Genomic DNA, 20,272 nt, shown 5'->3' with positions numbered 1-20,272 from the left:
AAGAATATTCAACTTCAGTAGTATTCAAGAAAATATATATTAAATGACAAGCTAATGTTTCATTGCCCACCAACTGTTAATTATGAAGTCTGACTCACAAGGGCTGGAGACATACAGAAGAAACAGGATTCTCACATACTACTGTTAGAAATGTAAATCATTAAAATCATTTTGAGTGCAATTTGGCCAACACTAGTTACAAACACTCATACCTTATGGCCAGCAATGGTGCTTGTAGATATATACCCTGAAGCTGAAGTCAGCAGATTAGGGCCTATTAGCCATCTGTTTTGTGAATTAAGTCTTATTGAAACACAATCATGCTGATTTGCTTACATATGATCTACGGTTGCTTTCTTGCTACATAGGCAGAGTTGAGTGGCTGTGACGGAGACCATATGGTCCACAAAGAATAATATATATATATTTTTTATGACTCCTTAAGAAAAAGATTGTGACTCTTAACTGAAAAAGATGTTTACACATATTTACAAGATATGAATAACTATGTTTATCAGTTGTTTTAACAGTGAAAAATTACCCTCAACCTAAAAGTCCATCAACTAGGAAACATATAAATTCTATTACCCATATAATAACAAAAAATTATGGTAAAATGGAAGGGTAAGGAACTTTCATCTTACAAATCCCCAGTTCCCAAAAGTAAGTACTATTAAAAACCTGGTGTACATTTTCCTAGCCATTGCTTGCATGTATACAGGAAGGCAGGGGCCACCTTACTAGACGCCCAAATATGTGCTGAACAAATAAAAAATAAATCAATAAACAAACTGTTAGCAAAAATAGCTGAAGATGGAAAATCTCATACAGGGATGGGTAAGAATGGATTTTATTTTGAATTTCCCTAAATTGTTTACCAGTCATTTGTATGTGTTTACTAATCATCTGCATTTTTTTTTTCAATGAGTAGATTACAGCCTCTACCCATTAAAGAAAATTGTCTTTTTCTTATTCGTTGTAGGAATTCTTACATTATAGGGATAGTAACCTTTTTGCTTTTATGCGTTAAAAATTTTTTCCCTAGGCACACCTGGGTGGCTCAATCAGATAATCGTCTGCCTTTGGCTTAGGTCATGATCCCAGGGTCCAGGGATGGAGCTCCCCATTGGGCTCCCTGCTCAGTGGAGAGTCTGCTTCTCCCTTTGCCTCTGCCCCTCCCCCCCACCTTATCCTCTCTCTCAAATGAATAAATAAAATCTTAAATTTTTTTTCCCCTTGGTTTATCTTCTGCAGAATGTTTTAAAATTTTATGACAATTTACATTTGTTGTCCTATATTTTCTTCTGTTAATTTTAGGCTTATTTTTCAAATTTAGATATTTAATCCATTTGTAATTTTTCTTGTACAAGATGTGAATTAGGGATCTAATTAAATTTCTCCAAAATAGGTTGCTAGTTGTACTTATGTATTTACTGAATTATTTACCATTCTTCCCCAAATTCACATATTTTAAGGTACGTGATAAAGATAAATCCTGAGTTCTCATACAGTGAAATTTATCAGTCTTTTCTTTAAAAAAAGTGTTTTATGACTTGTTTAAGAAATCTCTTTTTACCCCGATACTAGAAAGATATTCATGTATATTTTCTATTGAAAGTCTTATTTTTTTTGAAGATTTATTTATTTTAGAGAAAAAGAGGAGTGGGTGGAGGGAGATGGGGAGAAAGAACATCAAGGAAACTCCCTGCTGAGCATGGAGCACGATGTGGTTCTATCCCAAGACCCTGAGATCATGACCTGAGCTAAAACCAAGAGCAGGATACTTCACCAACTGAACTGCCCAGGCCCCCCAAAAGGTTTGTTTTTAAAGTTTTACTTTTGGCATTTAAGACATTAATATGAATGGAATGGGGGTGAGAGGATATTAACAAAATGTATATTATATATACAAATTATAACATAACTAACTAACATGGATATATTATTTGAGCCTGTAGCTCCACCTTGAAACTAACAGGTATGGACTATAAAAGGTACCATGGTACTTGTGTTTAAATGTCTCCTTCTCCTTAGTCTACTAACATACTGTAGCATAAAATGAATATACATGATGTTTAGGAAGCTACCATATAAAAGGTGAAGACTATACTTTGGGGATATAAAATGTCTTATATTAGTGATTTTAAAACTATGAAAAACTTTTTATAACACAAAAATGTATTTATAGCACACAGATGAAATATATGTAGTCCCTTTTATTTACCATTCCCTTAAATAAAATCTTCCAAATAATGTTTTCTTATCAATTTTTCCTAAAGTTTTCCTTTTTTTTTTTTTTAATGCTTACACTTGCTCTGAAATAGACAAGGTAAACAGCAAATCCTCCTCAGGGCTTAAAAATATCAGCAAATAATATACTTATGTAAATACAAAGCACTAAATTCAATAATGTATGAAAATGCTTAGCAAATATCAAAGCTATTTAATATTCTTTCTTGACATCAGCCGAGGGCAGAAATACAGGAATGTTCTCCATCCAACTCATTTCACCTTTCTGACTATTCTCTATGTTCCCTTTCTACTTTCCCTAAATAAAGACTTCCCTTTTTTGCATACAACTTAAAGAGCAGTGAAATATTCTGAATATCACTACACATACTTAAATTGTAAGAAGTAAAAATCTCAAGGAGAAGTAAGTTAGCTATCAGCTACCAGATGACCAGCATCTACCCTTTTCATCTATTACAATTAAATTGCAGAGCAGAACAATATCAGGGAAATGAAATATAGTAGACACAGAATTAAGTGAACACTGACTATGTTGCCCAGAAGCCAGGATAAATTATTATTTTGAAATAGTGCCAAAGTGAAGGAAGAATTACCTTTAATAATAAAATTTAATCAATGCTAACTGAGCTATAATTCATTACATTCTTAATAGCTCTTCTCTAGCCTGTGCTGGTTTATAGTTAATAATAAATAATTTACCTGTGCTCTTTTTTCCATATCCTGGCAAGTACCTAGTTGTTCTTCCATTGCAACTCTGATTTGCCTTGCTTCATATTCTAATTGTCTTCTGGTCATATCTGTTTGTAAGGAAAACTAAAACCACAAATTAAATTGAAATGTTAATACCTCATGTTATGTATTTATCAGCAAAAGCAAAAAAGCATATAAATACCAATAAAGAACATGAATATCAAATATGTAAGTTATTGAGCCTAACAAGATTATTTTTTGCTTCAAGGAATCCTAAAATTTGATGATAGGTGTTGGGCTCAGTCTGGGTCCCTGATGTGAAATGCTGAGCTGAAACATTTCTATTGCCCCATACTCACAAATACGTTTAAATTGTACTGATACACTTAAAATATATAATTGGTCCATTAGGGTATGCCTTCTTCAGTTCCCATCTTCTGCACCGAAGAGGTACCACTTTATTAAAAATTAGCACATTAATGTGGACAACATAGAAAAATCAAGAAACAATCCATTATCCTTAAGTTTATAACTCAGTTTAAAGGTTGTTATAAATGTACAGACTAAACAGAGAAAACTTCTCCATTTGTAAGATGATGAAAATAGGATAAGGAAGAGTTTTTATTTAATACAGGTTAATCATAAATTACAAAACAACACAAACTTTTTGGTAAAAATCCAAAAGTGAAGCAAAGCTGAAATAAACAAAAAGAAGTACTTCTTCCTGCAGGGGGTGTTAATTCATTCAAAAATCAATTAATCCTCTAATTAAAATTCCAGGCACTGAGATAACTGCTAGGCATACAAAAGGATGAAAAGGACAAGGTAATGAAACTTTCAAACACATACACCAAGAGGTAATAATACCTAAAAGTTTGATTAAATTATAATGGGCCATGAAGGAAATGAGGAAGTACAATCAATAGATTTTTTATGCTCTATATACTCAGCTGTGTGAGACATGTGTCTGACTCAGAGTAACATTTTATAGGTCCAAGGATTCCAAACTGCACTGTCAGTTAAGTCAGGGGGGTTCTAACCCTTTCCCTTTGCAATAATGCAGATGACATTCTGCAGATAATGTATTTCTACAGGCATACCCAAATTATGGTTGCAACACAGATGAAATAGTCTGTATGTTATTTCTAATTCCCAGTGAGCCAGCTTTAACTCCACTTACTTACCCTTCACTTCCCAAAACCCCTGCAAAAAAAAAAGTTGAATGTGACAAAGTATATTGTAATAATGTGGTTTAGATCTGATGTTTTAAAAGTAATGTCTAATATCTTGATAATATTTCCATATGGAAACTTGCTTCCCAATATAAATGCAGAATTCATGAAATTAAAAAATATTTATGACACACAACAGTTTATACTTGGTAATGTTGCCAAATGGTCTATAATGTCTTATATATCCTATTAAAGAAATGTGATTATGTAATAAATATGGGAACAATTTATTTGACAACTGATCTGTTTCAGATTATTAACCAACTGCTCTCAAGCTATCACATACATCTGAGCTCTTTCCTAAACCTGACTGCATGCAGACAACTGAACACTAAATTTTGTATATTCTAATTATCAATGTGAATGGGAGCAAAACTATGCTTAAGTATTTCTTAAATTTAAGAGTATAAATCCCACCAAACCTTCTTGGGTTCCTAATCTAAGAACTCTTCATTAACTGTTCTTTCACTATCTGGGTCTCTTTAACTCCCAGGAAGATGTCAAGGACATTGTCAGGAAAAGGGATCCATTCTTTTCCTCTCAAAACCTTGTCTGATTGTTCTAGGAGACTATGCATATAAGCTTCTGGTTCTAGTTCTGCCAGACAATGCCCAGTCAGGAAATCCGGCTAGGTTCATGTTTTCAAAATGTTCCCTCTTTCTACTTTTGTTTTTCATTTATTATGTCCTCTCAAAAGTGTTATTAGAAAATGAAAAATCTAACAGAGGACAATATATTTTAATTACCCTATTTTTTCCTCTTTTTAAAATTTTTAAGAAATATTTATCAACAACAATCAGTTAAAATACAATTGTGTTTAAAATTATTAATGTATTGCAGAACATTCAGAAATGTTCTTACATGTGTCACCCCATGAATAAAATGGCTGACATGAGAGTTTGGGTGGGGAAGGAAAGGCTGCCAAGAGTAAATTCTTTTTCACATAGTTACATTAGCAAAACAAACACATTTTAGTACTTACAAAAAGTCCTAAGACCCTTGCCAAAAGATCTTGTCATTTATAATAACTAGAACAGACTCAAATAATCCTCAAAGATACTTTTATAGCAAAAACTATATGGCATATAATGTGGTTCAAAAGATAGATGGTAATAAACATTTCTACAGAGTATGTTTGGTAATTCAACAGACAGAATAAAAAGCCAGTTGCCAAGTTGAATCCTGAGTCCTACAGAATTCAATCTTAACAGATTTGCTTAATTGGGGGCTTAAAATAAATATTTGCTTGAGCATAATGAAGTTTTATCACCTTTACAAACAAAAAGTTTGTAAAGTCAGTTAAGTCATTAGTTATTATATATTTGAGTTTAAAGTTAAGATAAAGATAAAGCATATTAGAGTTTACAAATAAGTAAAAAATGTAATCATCCTGAATTTTTTAAATGAATAACACAGATACTTTTAAAAGACTGAAGTTATTAAAGCCCTAAAATAGGTCATAATGCTAAGTTACTTACATTTTCGGTTAAAGGGAGACTATCTATTCTTTTGGTGAGATTCTGAAGTTGAGCATAATACCAGTCTTTTTCCTTTTCTTCTTTGTCAAGATCAGCAAGAAGTAATGATCTGTTTTTTTTTAAAAAAAAGGTAAGTTTACGCAATGCTAATAGAGTACATAACAATAATTTTTTTTTTTTTAAAGATTTTATTTATTTGACAGAGAGAGAGAAATCACAAGTAGGCAGAGAGGCAGGCAGAGAGAGGGGAGAAAGCAGGTTCTCTGCGGAGCAGAGAGCCGGACGTGGGGCTCGATCCCAGGACCCTGGGATCATGACCTGAGCTGAAGGCAGAGGCTTTAACCCACTGAGCCACCCAGGTGCCCCCATAACAATAATTCTTAACAGTTGTAATTGTCATGTTCTCTATTTAAACCGAAGTATTAATAATGAATAAGTGGACTTTTGAAGGTACTACTTAGAATATTATAATGAATAAAATTTGAATATCAAAAAGTTTTCACTTTTTTACCCAAGATATTCAATATCCTTACTAGAATATTTATATTTATTACATTTATTACGAGAATATTTACATTTCAAAGGCTTTCTTCACTGTATTTGCAGTCTAAAAATATGATCATGGTTTACAGAAAAAAGTACAGATATAACAAAACACAAAATTAATAAAGAATAAAAAATGTAATAGAGGAATAAGGAAAAGCAGTAATTATACAAAAAATAAACCTAGAGAATAGGATATCACTGCACTGGACACAGATGTGGCTTTCAACTTCTCAGAGCCAAAATAGTAAGAAATACTTTGTCACTGTGCACTTCTTCAAAGAAGATATCCAGATGGCCGAGAGACACATGAAAAGATGCTCAACATCACTCATCATCAAGGAAATGCAAATCAAAACTACAATAAGATATCACCTCATATGTGTCAGAATGGCTAAAGTCAAAAACACAAGAAACAAGTGCTGGTGAGGATGGGGAGAAAAAGGTATCCTTGTACACTGCTGGGGGGAATGTAAAATTGCACAGCTGCTGTGGAAAACAGAATGGAGTTTCCTCAAAAAGTTAAGAATACGAAAACGCTAATTTAAAAAGATACATGCACTCCTATGTTTACTACAGCATTATTTATGATAGCAAAATCATGGAAGCAATCCATGGGTCCATCAATAGATGAATGGATAAAGAAGAATAGATATATATGTATGTACACTCACACCTTCTTTATAGATACATAAAAGCATACCCAAATACACACACACACACACACACACACACACACACACACACACAACTACTATGGAATATTACTCAGCTATAAAAAGGAATGAGATCTTGCCACTTGCAACAGCATGGCTGGATCTAGACAGTATAATGCTAGGTGAAATAAGTTGGTCAAAAAGGAAAAATCCCATATGATTTCACTCAAGTGGAATTTAAGGAACACAACATACAAAGACAAACAAATAGTAGCGAATTAACTGATGGTTACCAGAGGGAAAGCTGGTAGGGGGATGGGTGGAATAGGTGAAGGAGATTAAGAGCACATCTATCCTGATGAGCACTGACTAATGTACAGAATTGGCAAATCACTATATATTGTATACCTGAAACTAACATAACACTATATGTTAACTATATTAGAATTAAAAAAAAAAAGAAAAGATTAGTTGCAGAAACTTTAAAAAATGTAGTCACTGTGTACTAATAACAAGTTATTCTGAGAGAGAGAAATTTTTTCTAGTTTGGAATTTGAAGATGGATTTGCTCTGTAACTCCTAAACAACCCAATCAATGTCCTCAATAACATTCTCTATCAAGTTACTCTATATCTTACCATTTTAAACATAAATGCAAAATAAAGGTGTTCATGGGATAAGACTCGGTAGGTACAAAAAGTCTGTGATTTCTTATCATGTGGTTCTTTCCCAAAGTGACACCTATTATCATTTTATTGTATATATTCCACAGAGATTCTGTTAAAATGGCAAAGATCTATGTGTATACTTACATGTACATTTTTAAACAGGAGCAGTAGCATATTACTTTATGTATTATCCTATTAAATTTGTTTTTCACTTAAAAAGTCTATCTTGGGAGATTATTCTGTGCCAGAACATAAAAAGGTCCTACATATTTTTGATAGTTGTACAGTGTGCATGAATCCATAATGGGACACACTATGATTAGTTTCATTTTAGAGGGCATTTAGGGTCTTTCTAATCCTTTGCTATTATCAACAATGCTGCACTGCATCTGCTTATACATAACCCTATTTCACAAATGTGCAAGCATATATGTAAGATAAACTCCTAGGGTATGTACATTTTTAACTTATTGCTCTTATTAGATATTGTACCAATTTATGCCCATACCACTTTCACCAATATAAATGTTTCATCAATTTATTTTTGCATATTCAGTTTTTTAAAACAATATATCATATGGTTTAAATTTTATTTCTTTTAGTGTAAGGTTAAGCATTTTTTTTCAACTTTAAATGTCATTTGTGTTCCTTGTCTATAATTTTTTCTTACTTATTTATAGAATCTCAACTATATTAAGAATGACTGTACTGGAGGAGAAAAGATGGTGGAGGAGTAGGGGACTCTATTTCAACTAGTCCCCTAAATTGAGCTGGATATCTACCAGACCATTCTGAACACCCACAAAATCACCTGAGATGTAAGAAGATATATCTGAGAGTATCTCCAGCACTTGGACCTGAGGTATGAAGGAGGAGTGGGGGATGGGGATTGGTGTCCCTAACCCTCATGTTGTTTAAGGCTCAACTGTATATAAATATATAAGTCATCTGAAAACAAGAGCATATAAGGTGATGCACTATTATATTGGGAGTAAAACGCCATGGATAATGATATACTAGAAGAACCCCACTAATATTTCTTGCAGGGCTAGCTTGGTGGTCACATATTCTTTTAGTTTCTGTTGGTTTTGGAAGCTTCTAATCTCTCCATCCATTCTGAATGACAGCCTTCCTAGATAAAGTATCCTTGGCTGCATGCTCTTCTCTTTTAGTATCCTGAATATGTCTTGCCAGACCCTTCTGGCTTGCTAGGTCTCTGGCATTGTTAGGATAGGTCTGACATTATTCTGATGCTCTTCCCTCTGTACGATAATCTTGATCTTGGAATATGTGACCACAAAGCTGGCCCTGCAAGAAATACTAAGGGGAAGTTCTATAAAAGGAGAAAGACCCCAAGAGTGATAAAGAACTGAAATTTACAGAGACAACCTTTAGAAACAAGGACTTCACAGGCAACATGATGACAATAAAATTATAACTTTCAAGAATCACTCTCAGCATGAATGGCCTAAATGCTCCCATGAAATGGTACAGGGTTGCAGAATGGATAAAAAGACATGACCCATCCATATTTGTCTACAAGAGATTAATTTTGAACCCCAAGATACGTCCAGACTGAAAGTAAAGGGATGGAGAACCATCTTTCATGCCAATGGACCTCAAAAGAAAGCTGGGGTAGCAATCCCCAAACAGACAAATTAGATTTTAAGCTAAAGACTGTAGTTAGAGATACAGAAGGACACTATATCATGCTTAAAGGGTCTATGCAACAAGAGGATCTGACAATTGTAAATTATCTATGCCCCCAACATAGGAGCAGCCAACTACATAAGCCAATTCAACCAAAATAAGACATATTGACAAAAACATGCTAATAGTAGCAACACTCCACTCTCAGCAACAGACATCATCTGAGCAGAAAATCAACAAAGAAACAAGAACTTTGAATGACAAACTGGACCAGATGGACCTCATAGATATATCAGAACATTCCACCCTAAATAACAGAATTCTTCTCGAATGCACATGGAACTTTCTCCAGAACAGACCCCATACTGGGTCACAAATCAGGTCTCAACCGATACCAAAAGACTGAGATTATTCCCTGCATATTCTCAGACCACAACGCTTTGAAGCTAGAACTCTAACACAAGAAAACTTGAAAGAAATTCAAACCCATGGAAGCTAAATACCATCCCGCTTAAGAATGTCTGGGTCAACCAGGAAATCAAAGAACTTAAACAATTCATGGAAACCACTGAGAACGAAAACACACTGGTCCAAGACTGCAAAGGCAGCTCCTATGGGGGAAATACATAGCCCTCCAAGGCTGGCTCAAAAAAATAGAAAAATCCAAAATATACAAATTAACTTTACACCTTAAAGAACTGGATAAAGAACAACAAAAATAAAGCCCAAGCCATGCATAAGAAGAGAAATAGTTGAGATTAGAGCAGAGATCAATGAATTAGAAACCAGAAATACAGTAGAGCAGATCAACAAAACCAGAAGCTGGTTCTTTGAAAGAACTAGTAAGAGCGATAAACCACTGGTCAGACTTATCCAAAAGAAGAGAAAGGACCAAATTGGTGAAATTATGAATGAAAGGGGAGAGATCATGACCAACACCAATGAAACAGAAACAATTATGAGAAATTATTATCAACAACTAATGCCAATAAATTAAGCAACCTGGAAGAGAAAAGACAAGAACCACATGGTCCTCTCAATTGATGCAGAAAAAGCATCTGACAAAGTATATCATCCTTTACTGATTAAAACTCTTCAGAGTGTAGGGAGAGAGGCAAGATTCTTCAATTTCATAAAAATCATCTATAAAAAACACACAGTGAATATTATTCTCAATGAGGAAAAGCTGAGAGTCTTTCCCTTAAGATCAGAAACAGGACAAGGATGTCCCCTCTTGCCCTTACTGTTCAACATAGTACTGGAAATCCTGGCAACAGCAATCAGACAACAAAAAGAAATAAAAGGTATTCAAATTGGCAAAGAAGACATGATACTTTATGTGGAAATCCCAAAAAACTTCATCCCCAAATTACTAGAACTCATATAGCAATTCAGTAATGTGGCAGGATACAAAATCAATGCACAGAAATCAGTTGCTTTCCTATACACACACTAAGAATGTAACTGTAGACACAGAGATTAGAGAACGGGTTCCATTTACAATAGCACCAACAACCTTAAGACACCTTAGAATAAACCTAACCAAAGAAGTAAAGGATCTATACTCTACAAACTACAGAACGCTTATGAAGGAAGTTGAAGAAGACATAAAAAGAAGGGAAAACACTGTTACAATGTCTATGCTGCCCAGAGCAATCTATACTTTCAATGCCATCCTGATCAAAATACCAACGGCATTTTTCAAAGCGCTGGAACAAACAATCCTAAAATTCATATGGAACCAGAAAAGACTCCAAATTGCCAAGGAAATGTTGAAAAAGAAAAACAAAGCTGGGAGCACCAGGCTGCCTTATTTCAAGCTATATTACAAAGCTGTGATTATCAAGACAGCATGGTACTGGCACAAAAACAGACTCATTAATCAATGGAACACAATAGAGAGCCCAGATATAAACTCTCAACGCTAGGGTCAACTAATCTTTGACAAAGCAGGAAAAATTATCCAATGGAAAAAGACAGTCTCTTCAATAAATGCTGCTGGGAATACTGGACAGCTGTATACAGAAGAATGAAACATGACCATTCTCTTACAGCATACACAAAAGATAAACTCTCAATGGATGAAAGACTTCATTGTGAGACAGGAAAAGATCAAAATCCTAGAGAAAAACATAGGGAGTAACCTCTTCGACATCAGCAACAGCAACTTCTTTCAAAATACATCTCCAAAGGCAAGGGAAACAAAAGCAAAAATGAACTTTTGGGACTTCAAGATAAAAAGCTTCAAGATAAAAAGTAAAGAAAACAGTCAACGAAACAAAGAGGCAATCCATGGAATGGGAGAAGATATTTGCAAATGACTCTAGAGATAAAGGGCTGGAATCCAAGATCTATAAAGAACTTCTCAAATTCAACATACACAAAACAGATAATCAACTCAAAAAATGGGCAGAACACATGAACAGACACCTCTCCATAGAAGACATACAGATGGCTAACAGACACATGAAAAAATGTTGAACATCATTAGCCATCAGGAAAATTAAAATCAAAACCATATTGAGATACCACCTTACACTAGTTAGAATGGCAAAAATTGACAAGACAAGAAACGACAAATGTTGGAGAGGTTGTGCAGAAAGGGAACCCTCTTACACTTTTGGTGAGAAAGCAGTTTGGTACAGCCACTTTGGAAAACAACGTGAAGTTTCCTCAAAAAGTTAAAAACAGAGCTACCCTATAACCCAGCAATTGCACTACTGGGTATTTATCCCAAAGATACAGATGTAGGGCCATATGCACCCCAGTGTTCATAGCAGCAATGTCCACAGTAGCCAAACTGTGGAAGAAGCCAAGATGCCCCTCAATAGACAAATGGATAAAGAAGATGTGGTCCCTACATACAATGGAATATTACTCAGATCAGAAAGGATGAGTACCCAACATTTGCCTCAACATGGATGGGACTGGAGGAGATTATGCTAAGTGAAATCAGTCAAACAGTGAAAGACAGTTATCATATGGTTTCACTTATTTGTAGAACATAATAGCATGGAGGAAATTAGGAGAAGGAAGGGAGAAATGAAGCCGGGGGGATCAGAAGGGGAGACAAACCATGAGAGACAATGGACTCTTGAAGTTTTAGAGGGGAGGGGGATGGAGGGATGGGTGAGCCCGGTGAAGGGTATTAAGGAAGGCACATACTGCATGGAGCACTGGGTGTTATATGCAAACAATGAATCATAGAACACTACATCAAAAACTAATGATGTACTGAATGGTGACTAAGATAACATAAAACACTTAAAAAAAAAAAAGCGCAAGGTCCTAAATTTTCACTCAAAAAAAAAAAAAAATTCTACTTTGTTGGTATGTATTTTCTGTGTTTATCACTTGTCTTTTAATTTTGTTTATAATGTTTCTGTCATGTAAAAAATTTTGATTTTTTTGTAGTCAAATTTGTGGATATTTTCTACTATTGCTTCTGGAGTTTGCTCGTTTACAGAGATGATCGCCACTCTAATACTGTTACTTTAAAATTCTGTTTGATCTTACTGTTTTGCAAAATATGCGTGCATGTGAGTATGTGGCAGGTTATAGTCTTGCTAAAATTCCCTTTCCTTTACTGAGAAACAATTAAAAAAAAAAAAAAAGAAAGAAGCCTTCATTTTTGATGTGGCAAATTCAGCAGTGAGGGAATCCATGGGAAGACATTAAGTCCCTGCTTATGATATAGCAACCTTGGGGGTAGTGCAGACCAATGGGAAGCTGCCTCTTCTCTCCCATTTCTGAAACAGAAGCAGGAGAAAGCACTGCAGAATGCCTAAACTCCTTTCACAAGCTGGCACAAAGATGTGCTCTGATTCTATTTTTCAGCGCTCCCTGGGAGAACCTGCAGGACCTACCAGGACTTAGGTGGGGAACAAATGGTGATGCTACTATTTCCTCTGTTTATTCTCAAATAAATAGGCTCATTAAGTAAGAGCTGGGTGTCATAAGTGCTTAAACTGATAGGCCAATGTTAGTGGTGGTTGAAGAGTGATAGGGAGGCTGCCAAGAACAGGGACAAGCTGTTAACTGTCATGTTTAAAGTGGAACTATGGTAAAACGCTCTGGGGAAGTCAAGGTTACAGTGTTTTGAGACATAATGTTAACAAGTGGTTAAATGATAGTGGTTGATCACAGTGTTTAAGGCTCAGAAATGAAAACAGGTCTAAATCCCGAGGAAGGTAGGTCTTTAGGGTTTAGAGGTTTTTAGTGATTGTTAAGAGTCTTCTTTAAAAATGTAAATTTTGTGTTGTCTTAGTCCTCGAGCTAACTTAGGGTCACCTAAAAGAGCATGGAACATATGTACTAAGCATTTAATAAATACTTGTTAAATGAGAAAATAGCTAACATGATAATAGTTTACATTTATTGAATGTTCTAAGTATTAGACATACTGCTAAGTATTTTTTTAAAACCTAATTTAATCTTCACTACACCCTTTGAGGTAGTTATTCTTAGGCTCACTCTTTGGACTGGAAAACTGAGGTTCAAAATGGTTATAAAGCTGTGCAGTTGGGTTTGAACCGTGGCTTAACTACTTCCTAACACTTATCTTGGGCAATATAGATAACAAGAAAAAAAAAAAAGAGAGACAGAGAGTGTATCTATGATTTAAGAGAGGGAAAGAAATAAAGAGTGAAAAAACAGAGGAGAAAATTGTCAAAGAAATAACATAACAGAATTTTCAAAAGCTGAAGAAAATAAACTTCCAGATTAATAGGACACAGTGAGTACCCAGTACAATGAATGAAGAAAACTCATATACTGAGGCATTCTAAAGGCTTCTAAAGAAGAAAAATGGCAACCTTCAAAGGAATGAGAATCAGATTGGTATTAAATTTCTCATCAAAGACACTGACAATGAAGAAGGTAAATGAGTTTGAGCCTAGACCTATCTAAACTATCAATTGAGCATGAGAGCAAAGTAATGATACTGTCGTATATGCAAGGACTCAATTTACCTCCCTCCAACACAGTGAGAACCAAGAGATCCCAAGATATATCAGAACTATATATGACAAATAAATAAATAAAATCTTAAAAAAAATAAATCAGTTACGTGTTTACTGTGACATAACTATTGTGATCACATGCTTACTTACTCAATGTACAGGGCATTTGAAGTATTTAAGTAACAAAGTAACAAGTCTCTTATCTGCTAATAAACTTGGGACTTTATCTACACGAAGCAAAGCAAGTTTCTAGGAAAAGGAGTACCCTCACACATCCTTTGTGTCTTCATAGAGCTCAAAGAGGACAGAGATGGACTGTTAGCTTCTTATTATTCACAATAGTGTTTCCTATACTGTCAGACAGAAACAGTCCTACTTCAAGGGATGATACAGAGACTCAGTAAACTCAAGATGAAAGCAAGCTTTACATTACTTCTGGTCCAGAAGATTACCCTATTTTTACAGATGGACACACCTAAAACCAGAAAGCAGTAAAAGGTCTTTTGCCTTTTACTTAGATATGCCGGACATTTTTTATACTAATAACCACTTTGTAAAACTGGGTAATTTAGAACCATATCCCTATTTTATAGAAGAAAATGACAGAAAATTTAATGACATGACCAAGGTCCCAGAGCCAGTATGTAATGTTTATATATTTTAATATTCTTGAATGTTTAATAGAATTTTAGGAGTATTAAAAAACATTATTCATGCATTAAGGAATTCATAATCTTTTACACAACACTTGACAAAGTTCTTGAAAATGATACATATTCTTATTTGTAGTGAGATCATTTTAACTTCAGTTAAGAGAAGAATTAATAAATAAGCTGTGAGAAACCAGATAATATATATTAAGCAATGTTTTTTAAGACACTGAAACTGATAAATTAAGAAATGTTACATAGGTAGCCACTTGTAATAGGCTTTTCCTAATGGAAACAGTTACCTCATACTGGCTCTCTAGTTACTGAATTTATTCCAAAAGGTAACAAGAAGCTCAATTAAAAATCAGTTACATGGGGACACCTGGGTGGCTCAGTTGGTTAAGCCACTGCCTTCAGCTCAGGTCATGATCCCAGGGTCCTGGCATCGAGTCCCGCATCGGGCTTCTTGCTCTGTAGGGAGCCTACCTCTCTCGCTACCTCTGCCTACCATTCTGCCTGCTTGTGTGTGCTCTCTCTCTCTGACAAATAAATAAATAAAATCTTAAAAAAAATAAATCAGTTACATGTTTACTGTGACATAACTATTGTGATCACGTGCTTACTTACTCAATGTACAGGGCATTTGAAGTATTTAAATAACAAAGTACAAATCTCTTAGAAGCCCAAGAATTGTCTACTTTACATTTGCATATTTAATATTGCCTCTTTACATCTTTAGATTTAATATAAGTATGATCAGTAACCTACTATATCTTTGAATAAATAAATAGAAAATTCGCTCTTAAGTATTACTGATTATTTGCCACACATGCTTCAAAATGACAAAATGATAGTAAACATGGGAGTTTACAAGTTAATGAAGAAAAGTTACCTCTCTTTTTCAAGTTCTTCTAAATAACCAGTATTTTCTCTGCTTCCATTTACAAACCCTCTTCTTGGAAATGAACCCATAGGAACAGGACTGCACTCTCCTGAACGACTAGATACAGATCCTTCACGGCTCCCATAAGAACGGAGGGACATTTTTGACCGTAGTTTCACTCCAGGGAAATTACTGCTATCTAAGTTAAGTTCTAAATGAAAGAGAGATAAGTTTTTATATAACAGTTGCTTTATGTGGTCTAAAATACTGGTAAGAAAATTATATTGTCTTAAAAATAAAATATAAGATTCACATTTTAGTCTTCTAAATTTGAACTCATTTTATAATTTAATATACATTATATATATTACATAAAGCCTATAGAAGTACTAAATTATGGCACCTATAGAGCAGCAAATTTATGTAGGGAACAGAGAATCTTTATCACAAATGCTAAGGCTGTGAGATTTTCACTGACTCCTGGTTCCAGGTAGAATTGCAATAAATACAAATATCCAATCATTAAAAAAAAATGTTCATTGCAACTTGAATTTCTAACAGAGGAAGCCACAAATACACATGATTAAACAAACAATTATTTAGGAAGAGAATGACTAAACTTTCCCTCCAATGTAGCTTGAGTCAGGGGGAAAAGGAGTATGTTAAAGGAAAATCAGACAAAATATCTTTCCTTAGATTCCTGCTAAAAAATAATATATTTGAGGACTCAAAGATAATTTCTCAGTCTAGTTCCAACTATAATAATCAAGCACTTTCCCCGTTTTTTTAGTATTTGAATTTTTAAGCAATAAAGTGAGAAAGTTATTTTTTCAAAATTATACCAAAAATTACATATAATCAGCTTATATAACTAGAAAGATAAAGTAAGAGCTGAAAATGATCAAACAAGGAATCTAAAAGTAGTTGATTTAAAGCCAGTTAAATGTTTAACTGAAGGAATGACAAGTAAATACAGATTTTACATATCTGTATTTTAACAACTAAATCCTAATAGATAAGGCTGTTATACCAGGAAAACTGAAAGTAACATTCAAATCAAGAGAACCTGTATTTGGATATACACATCTAAAGCTGACAACTGGAGCTTAAAAATTATTTTAAAACACCTTTTAAAAATCTACCTTTGAGACGCTCTAATAAATCAATCTGTCCAGAGGAAGCCATAGCTTCATCTTCAATACTTCCTTGTAGTTGTTTAAGTACTTCCTGCAAAAAAGAACACAATATATTAACATGACAAAATTCTACATAATTATTCTAGATAGAATGATTCTAAGTTTCTTGATATTTAGGTGTGCTGTGGAAAAAAGTTTCAGATCAATCTGAAAATATATCTGAATCTGTAAAGCACTTCATATATATTATCTATTATTAATTATGAGTAATGAATTATATCCTAACAACAGTGATATTTTGAGATAATGGAGATTATATGGAGTTTCCATAAGATACATTATCCCTAACTTTTAAAACATACAACAAGGTGAGTTATTCTCATTTTTCATATGGGTCAATCAAGACTCAAAGCCCCATAGAAGCTGTAAAAGCTAGATATGTGTTTAGAATCCATGTCTCTGAAGCCTGCACCACCATGACCATGAAAAAAACCAAATTAACAATTATAATATGCTGTTTTATTTAACACCCTAATACATATTCAAGCTTTTATATACCATATGTAAGTATATACTATTAGCATGCTGATTTATATTCAGCAGATATTGAAATAACTATGCTCACAGCCTCCTGACTTCTGATGCCATTATTTCCTTTCCCATATAAATCCTTCTCTTGATTAATTTTCCTCAAAGAATGCTAGAAACTGTCATTTTCTAACAGTTTTTTGCATGTGCCTTAATAATAATTTATGTTATAGCTTTCATATTCTGGGGCATTCCATTCAAATTTCCAGCAAAGTCCTTATTGGCCAATTAGGTTTCCAAATGCAAAACAATGTTCTTGAACATTTATGACCTGTAAATATGGGTAGTATTCTCCAAAATGAAAAATGATCATAAACAGATTGAAAAGGAAATCTGTCAAAAAGTGAGTGAATGCAGCAAAGATTTTATTGGCTTATCTTGACGGTGATGTGATGGGCATTAAAAAAAAAAAAAAAAAAGAATGTTGGGGTGCCGGTTGGCTCAGTGGGTTGAGCCTCTGCCTTCGGCTCAGGTCATGATCTCAGGGTCCTGGGATCGAGCCCCGCATCGGGCTCTCTGCTCAGCGGGGAGCCTGCTTCCTCCTCTCTCTCTCTGCCTGCCTCTGCCTACTTGTGATCTCTCTCTCTCTTTCTCTGTCAAATAAAATAAATAAAATCTTAAAAAAAAAGAATGTCTTGGGGCACCTGGGTGTCTCAGTGGGCTGGGCCTCTGCCTTTGGCTTGGGTTGTGATCCTGGGGTCCTGGGATTGAGCCCTCCATCAGGCTCTCCACTCAGCAGGGAGCCTGCTTCCCTCTCCTCCCTGCCTGCCTCTCTGCCTACTTGTGACCTCTGACTGTCAAATAAATAGATAAAAATCTTAACAACAACAACAACAACAAGAATGCCTATGTTAGCCTGTGGTCTTAAGATCTGACCTTCAAATAATAGACCGTGTTGGGAGGTTGAAAGGCTTCGATAAATAGATACAAGAGCATGGAACTGACTGATACTCATATTCAGATTATTATGGCTGAAATGTATCACATCTGTGGGACAAGAAACAAATTTATACACGATGCCATCTTTGAATGAATGTAGAGTGCTCTACAACATCTACTACAAACTTCAGGACACCAGTGCTTCAGTAAAGTTCGAGAACTATCATCCTAAGCTATCTGTGTTTTTCAGGATCCCAATTCTCCTTCCATCCATCCATCACTGTTAATACTCATAGTCCCTCAATGATCATTTCATCTTATCCCTATTTCTATAATTATACTCCCCAGCCTTACAATTAAACAACTACCCTTCCACAGATAACTTCACATTATATGTCTCTAATTCTAACCTCACTTGCAAACTTCAGATTCACTTTCCCAATTTCACTGATACATGCTTTACATCTGGATGATATGCACTTCCTATGTTAATGTCTAGAACTATCATTTTGTGCCATTACAATATGTTCTTTGCCTTGTATCTTGTCAGTTAAATATAAATAAGCCTTTTCTTCCCCAGACATGCAAATCCTTAGCATGAACTCCTTGCTATCACCAGTTTTCAAATTCTGTATTCAACCTCTAGTGTTTCTCTTAGAACCATCTCTTTTCTAGTCTTACTGCCACCATACTGGTTATTAATTTGCCAAACTACTAAAATAATCTTATTGCATTGGACTTCTGTGTTCAGAGTAAGACTTTTATTTTATTTTACTTTATTTATTTTTATTATTATTTTTACAGTAAGGCTTTTAAAGCATAGCTCTGATCAAGTCTCCATACAATATTCTTCTCCAAAGTCTACAATGGTGGGTTTGAAATTTCAGTATGGATCAGAATCACCTGAAGTGCTAGTTAAAATACAGACTGTTCATTCACTAAGTCTGGGATGGAGACTGAAAAACCTCATTTTCAACAAATTCCCTAATGACACTGATGCTGAAAACAATCATCAAAATGTTAACAGTAGTATTCTAAGAAGGTGGGGTTACAAGAAATATTTTTTGTTTTGTTTTATAATTTTTCAACAATGGGTATTACAAAAAATACTGTTTCTAGAAAAGGTACAAAGATGTATAAGTTCAAAAGCAACAAAAGGAAATCCTTGGCATACCCTTGACATATACCTAATTTTTCAAAACTAAAAATAATTAAAAAAAAAAAACATCAAACCAAATTAAAAGGCCATGTAAACTTGGACATCCAACAATAAAAATCAATTAAACTTATAGCATTGGCCATATAATGGAATACTATGCAACTGTAATATAACCAAATATTTAATGATATGAAAAGATTATGACAATATATTAAATTTCTAAATCCCATCAAATGCATGCCTGCACAGAATGGGCAGAGAGAAAAATATGTACATTGTCACAGGTAACCTCTGATTTAAAAAGAATTGAAAAAAAGAATTTTTAATGGGTGACTTAGTATCTTTTTATTTGCCCCTATTTCCCAATTTTTAAAAATATTAAATATGCACAACTTGTAATAAGGGTTTTTAAAAAAAGTCTCTATACATATTGTTAGAAATCTATTGATAAAAGTTGTAACCATAATGGTAAATAATATTATTGAAATTTAAGGTTTAAAAAAAATTTTTTTAAGACTTTCAGTTAGTTTGGCATGTTTGTGAATTTCATATAAATGGAAAAACATAACATGTAGTCTTTTGTATCCCATGTTTTTTGCTCAACAAATATGAGATACATCCATGCTACTGTATGTTATCAGTTAATTGTTTTTAATGCTGTGTAGTAGTCCACTGTATGACTATGCCTCAACTGATTTATCCTTTATCCACTTGATGGACATTTTGGTTGTCAGATGATAGAGGCTATTATAAAGAATGCTACTATGTACAATCTCGCACATATCTTTTAGTAAATATATGTATTCACTTCTCTTGAGTACATATCCGGGAGTTCCAATGCTAAGTCAA

General features: G+C 34.2%; 1 protein-coding gene across 10 annotated transcripts in view; it reads right to left on the bottom strand.

Moving 5' to 3' along the window:
* The window catches only part of APC (APC regulator of WNT signaling pathway), a 133,788-nt gene that overhangs the window by 56,820 nt on the left and 56,696 nt on the right, over positions 1-20,272 (bottom strand). For all 10 annotated transcript variants that reach the window (XM_059418365.1, XM_059418368.1, XM_059418372.1 and 7 more), the window contains 4 exons: positions 16,804-16,888; positions 15,671-15,872; positions 5,651-5,759; positions 2,950-3,063 (listed from right to left, as the gene is read on the bottom strand). In XM_059418365.1, coding sequence (XP_059274348.1) covers positions 2,950-3,063; positions 5,651-5,759; positions 15,671-15,872; positions 16,804-16,888 — 510 coding nt within the window. The remainder of the gene's footprint in view (positions 1-2,949; positions 3,064-5,650; positions 5,760-15,670; positions 15,873-16,803; positions 16,889-20,272) is intronic.

Source organism: Mustela nigripes, chromosome 12 (genome assembly GCF_022355385.1).
Source record: "Mustela nigripes isolate SB6536 chromosome 12, MUSNIG.SB6536, whole genome shotgun sequence".
NCBI classification, from domain to species: Eukaryota; Metazoa; Chordata; class Mammalia; order Carnivora; family Mustelidae; genus Mustela; species Mustela nigripes.
The sequence above is the reverse complement of the archived record's forward strand: the minus strand, read 5'-3'. Positions and strand labels throughout refer to the sequence as shown.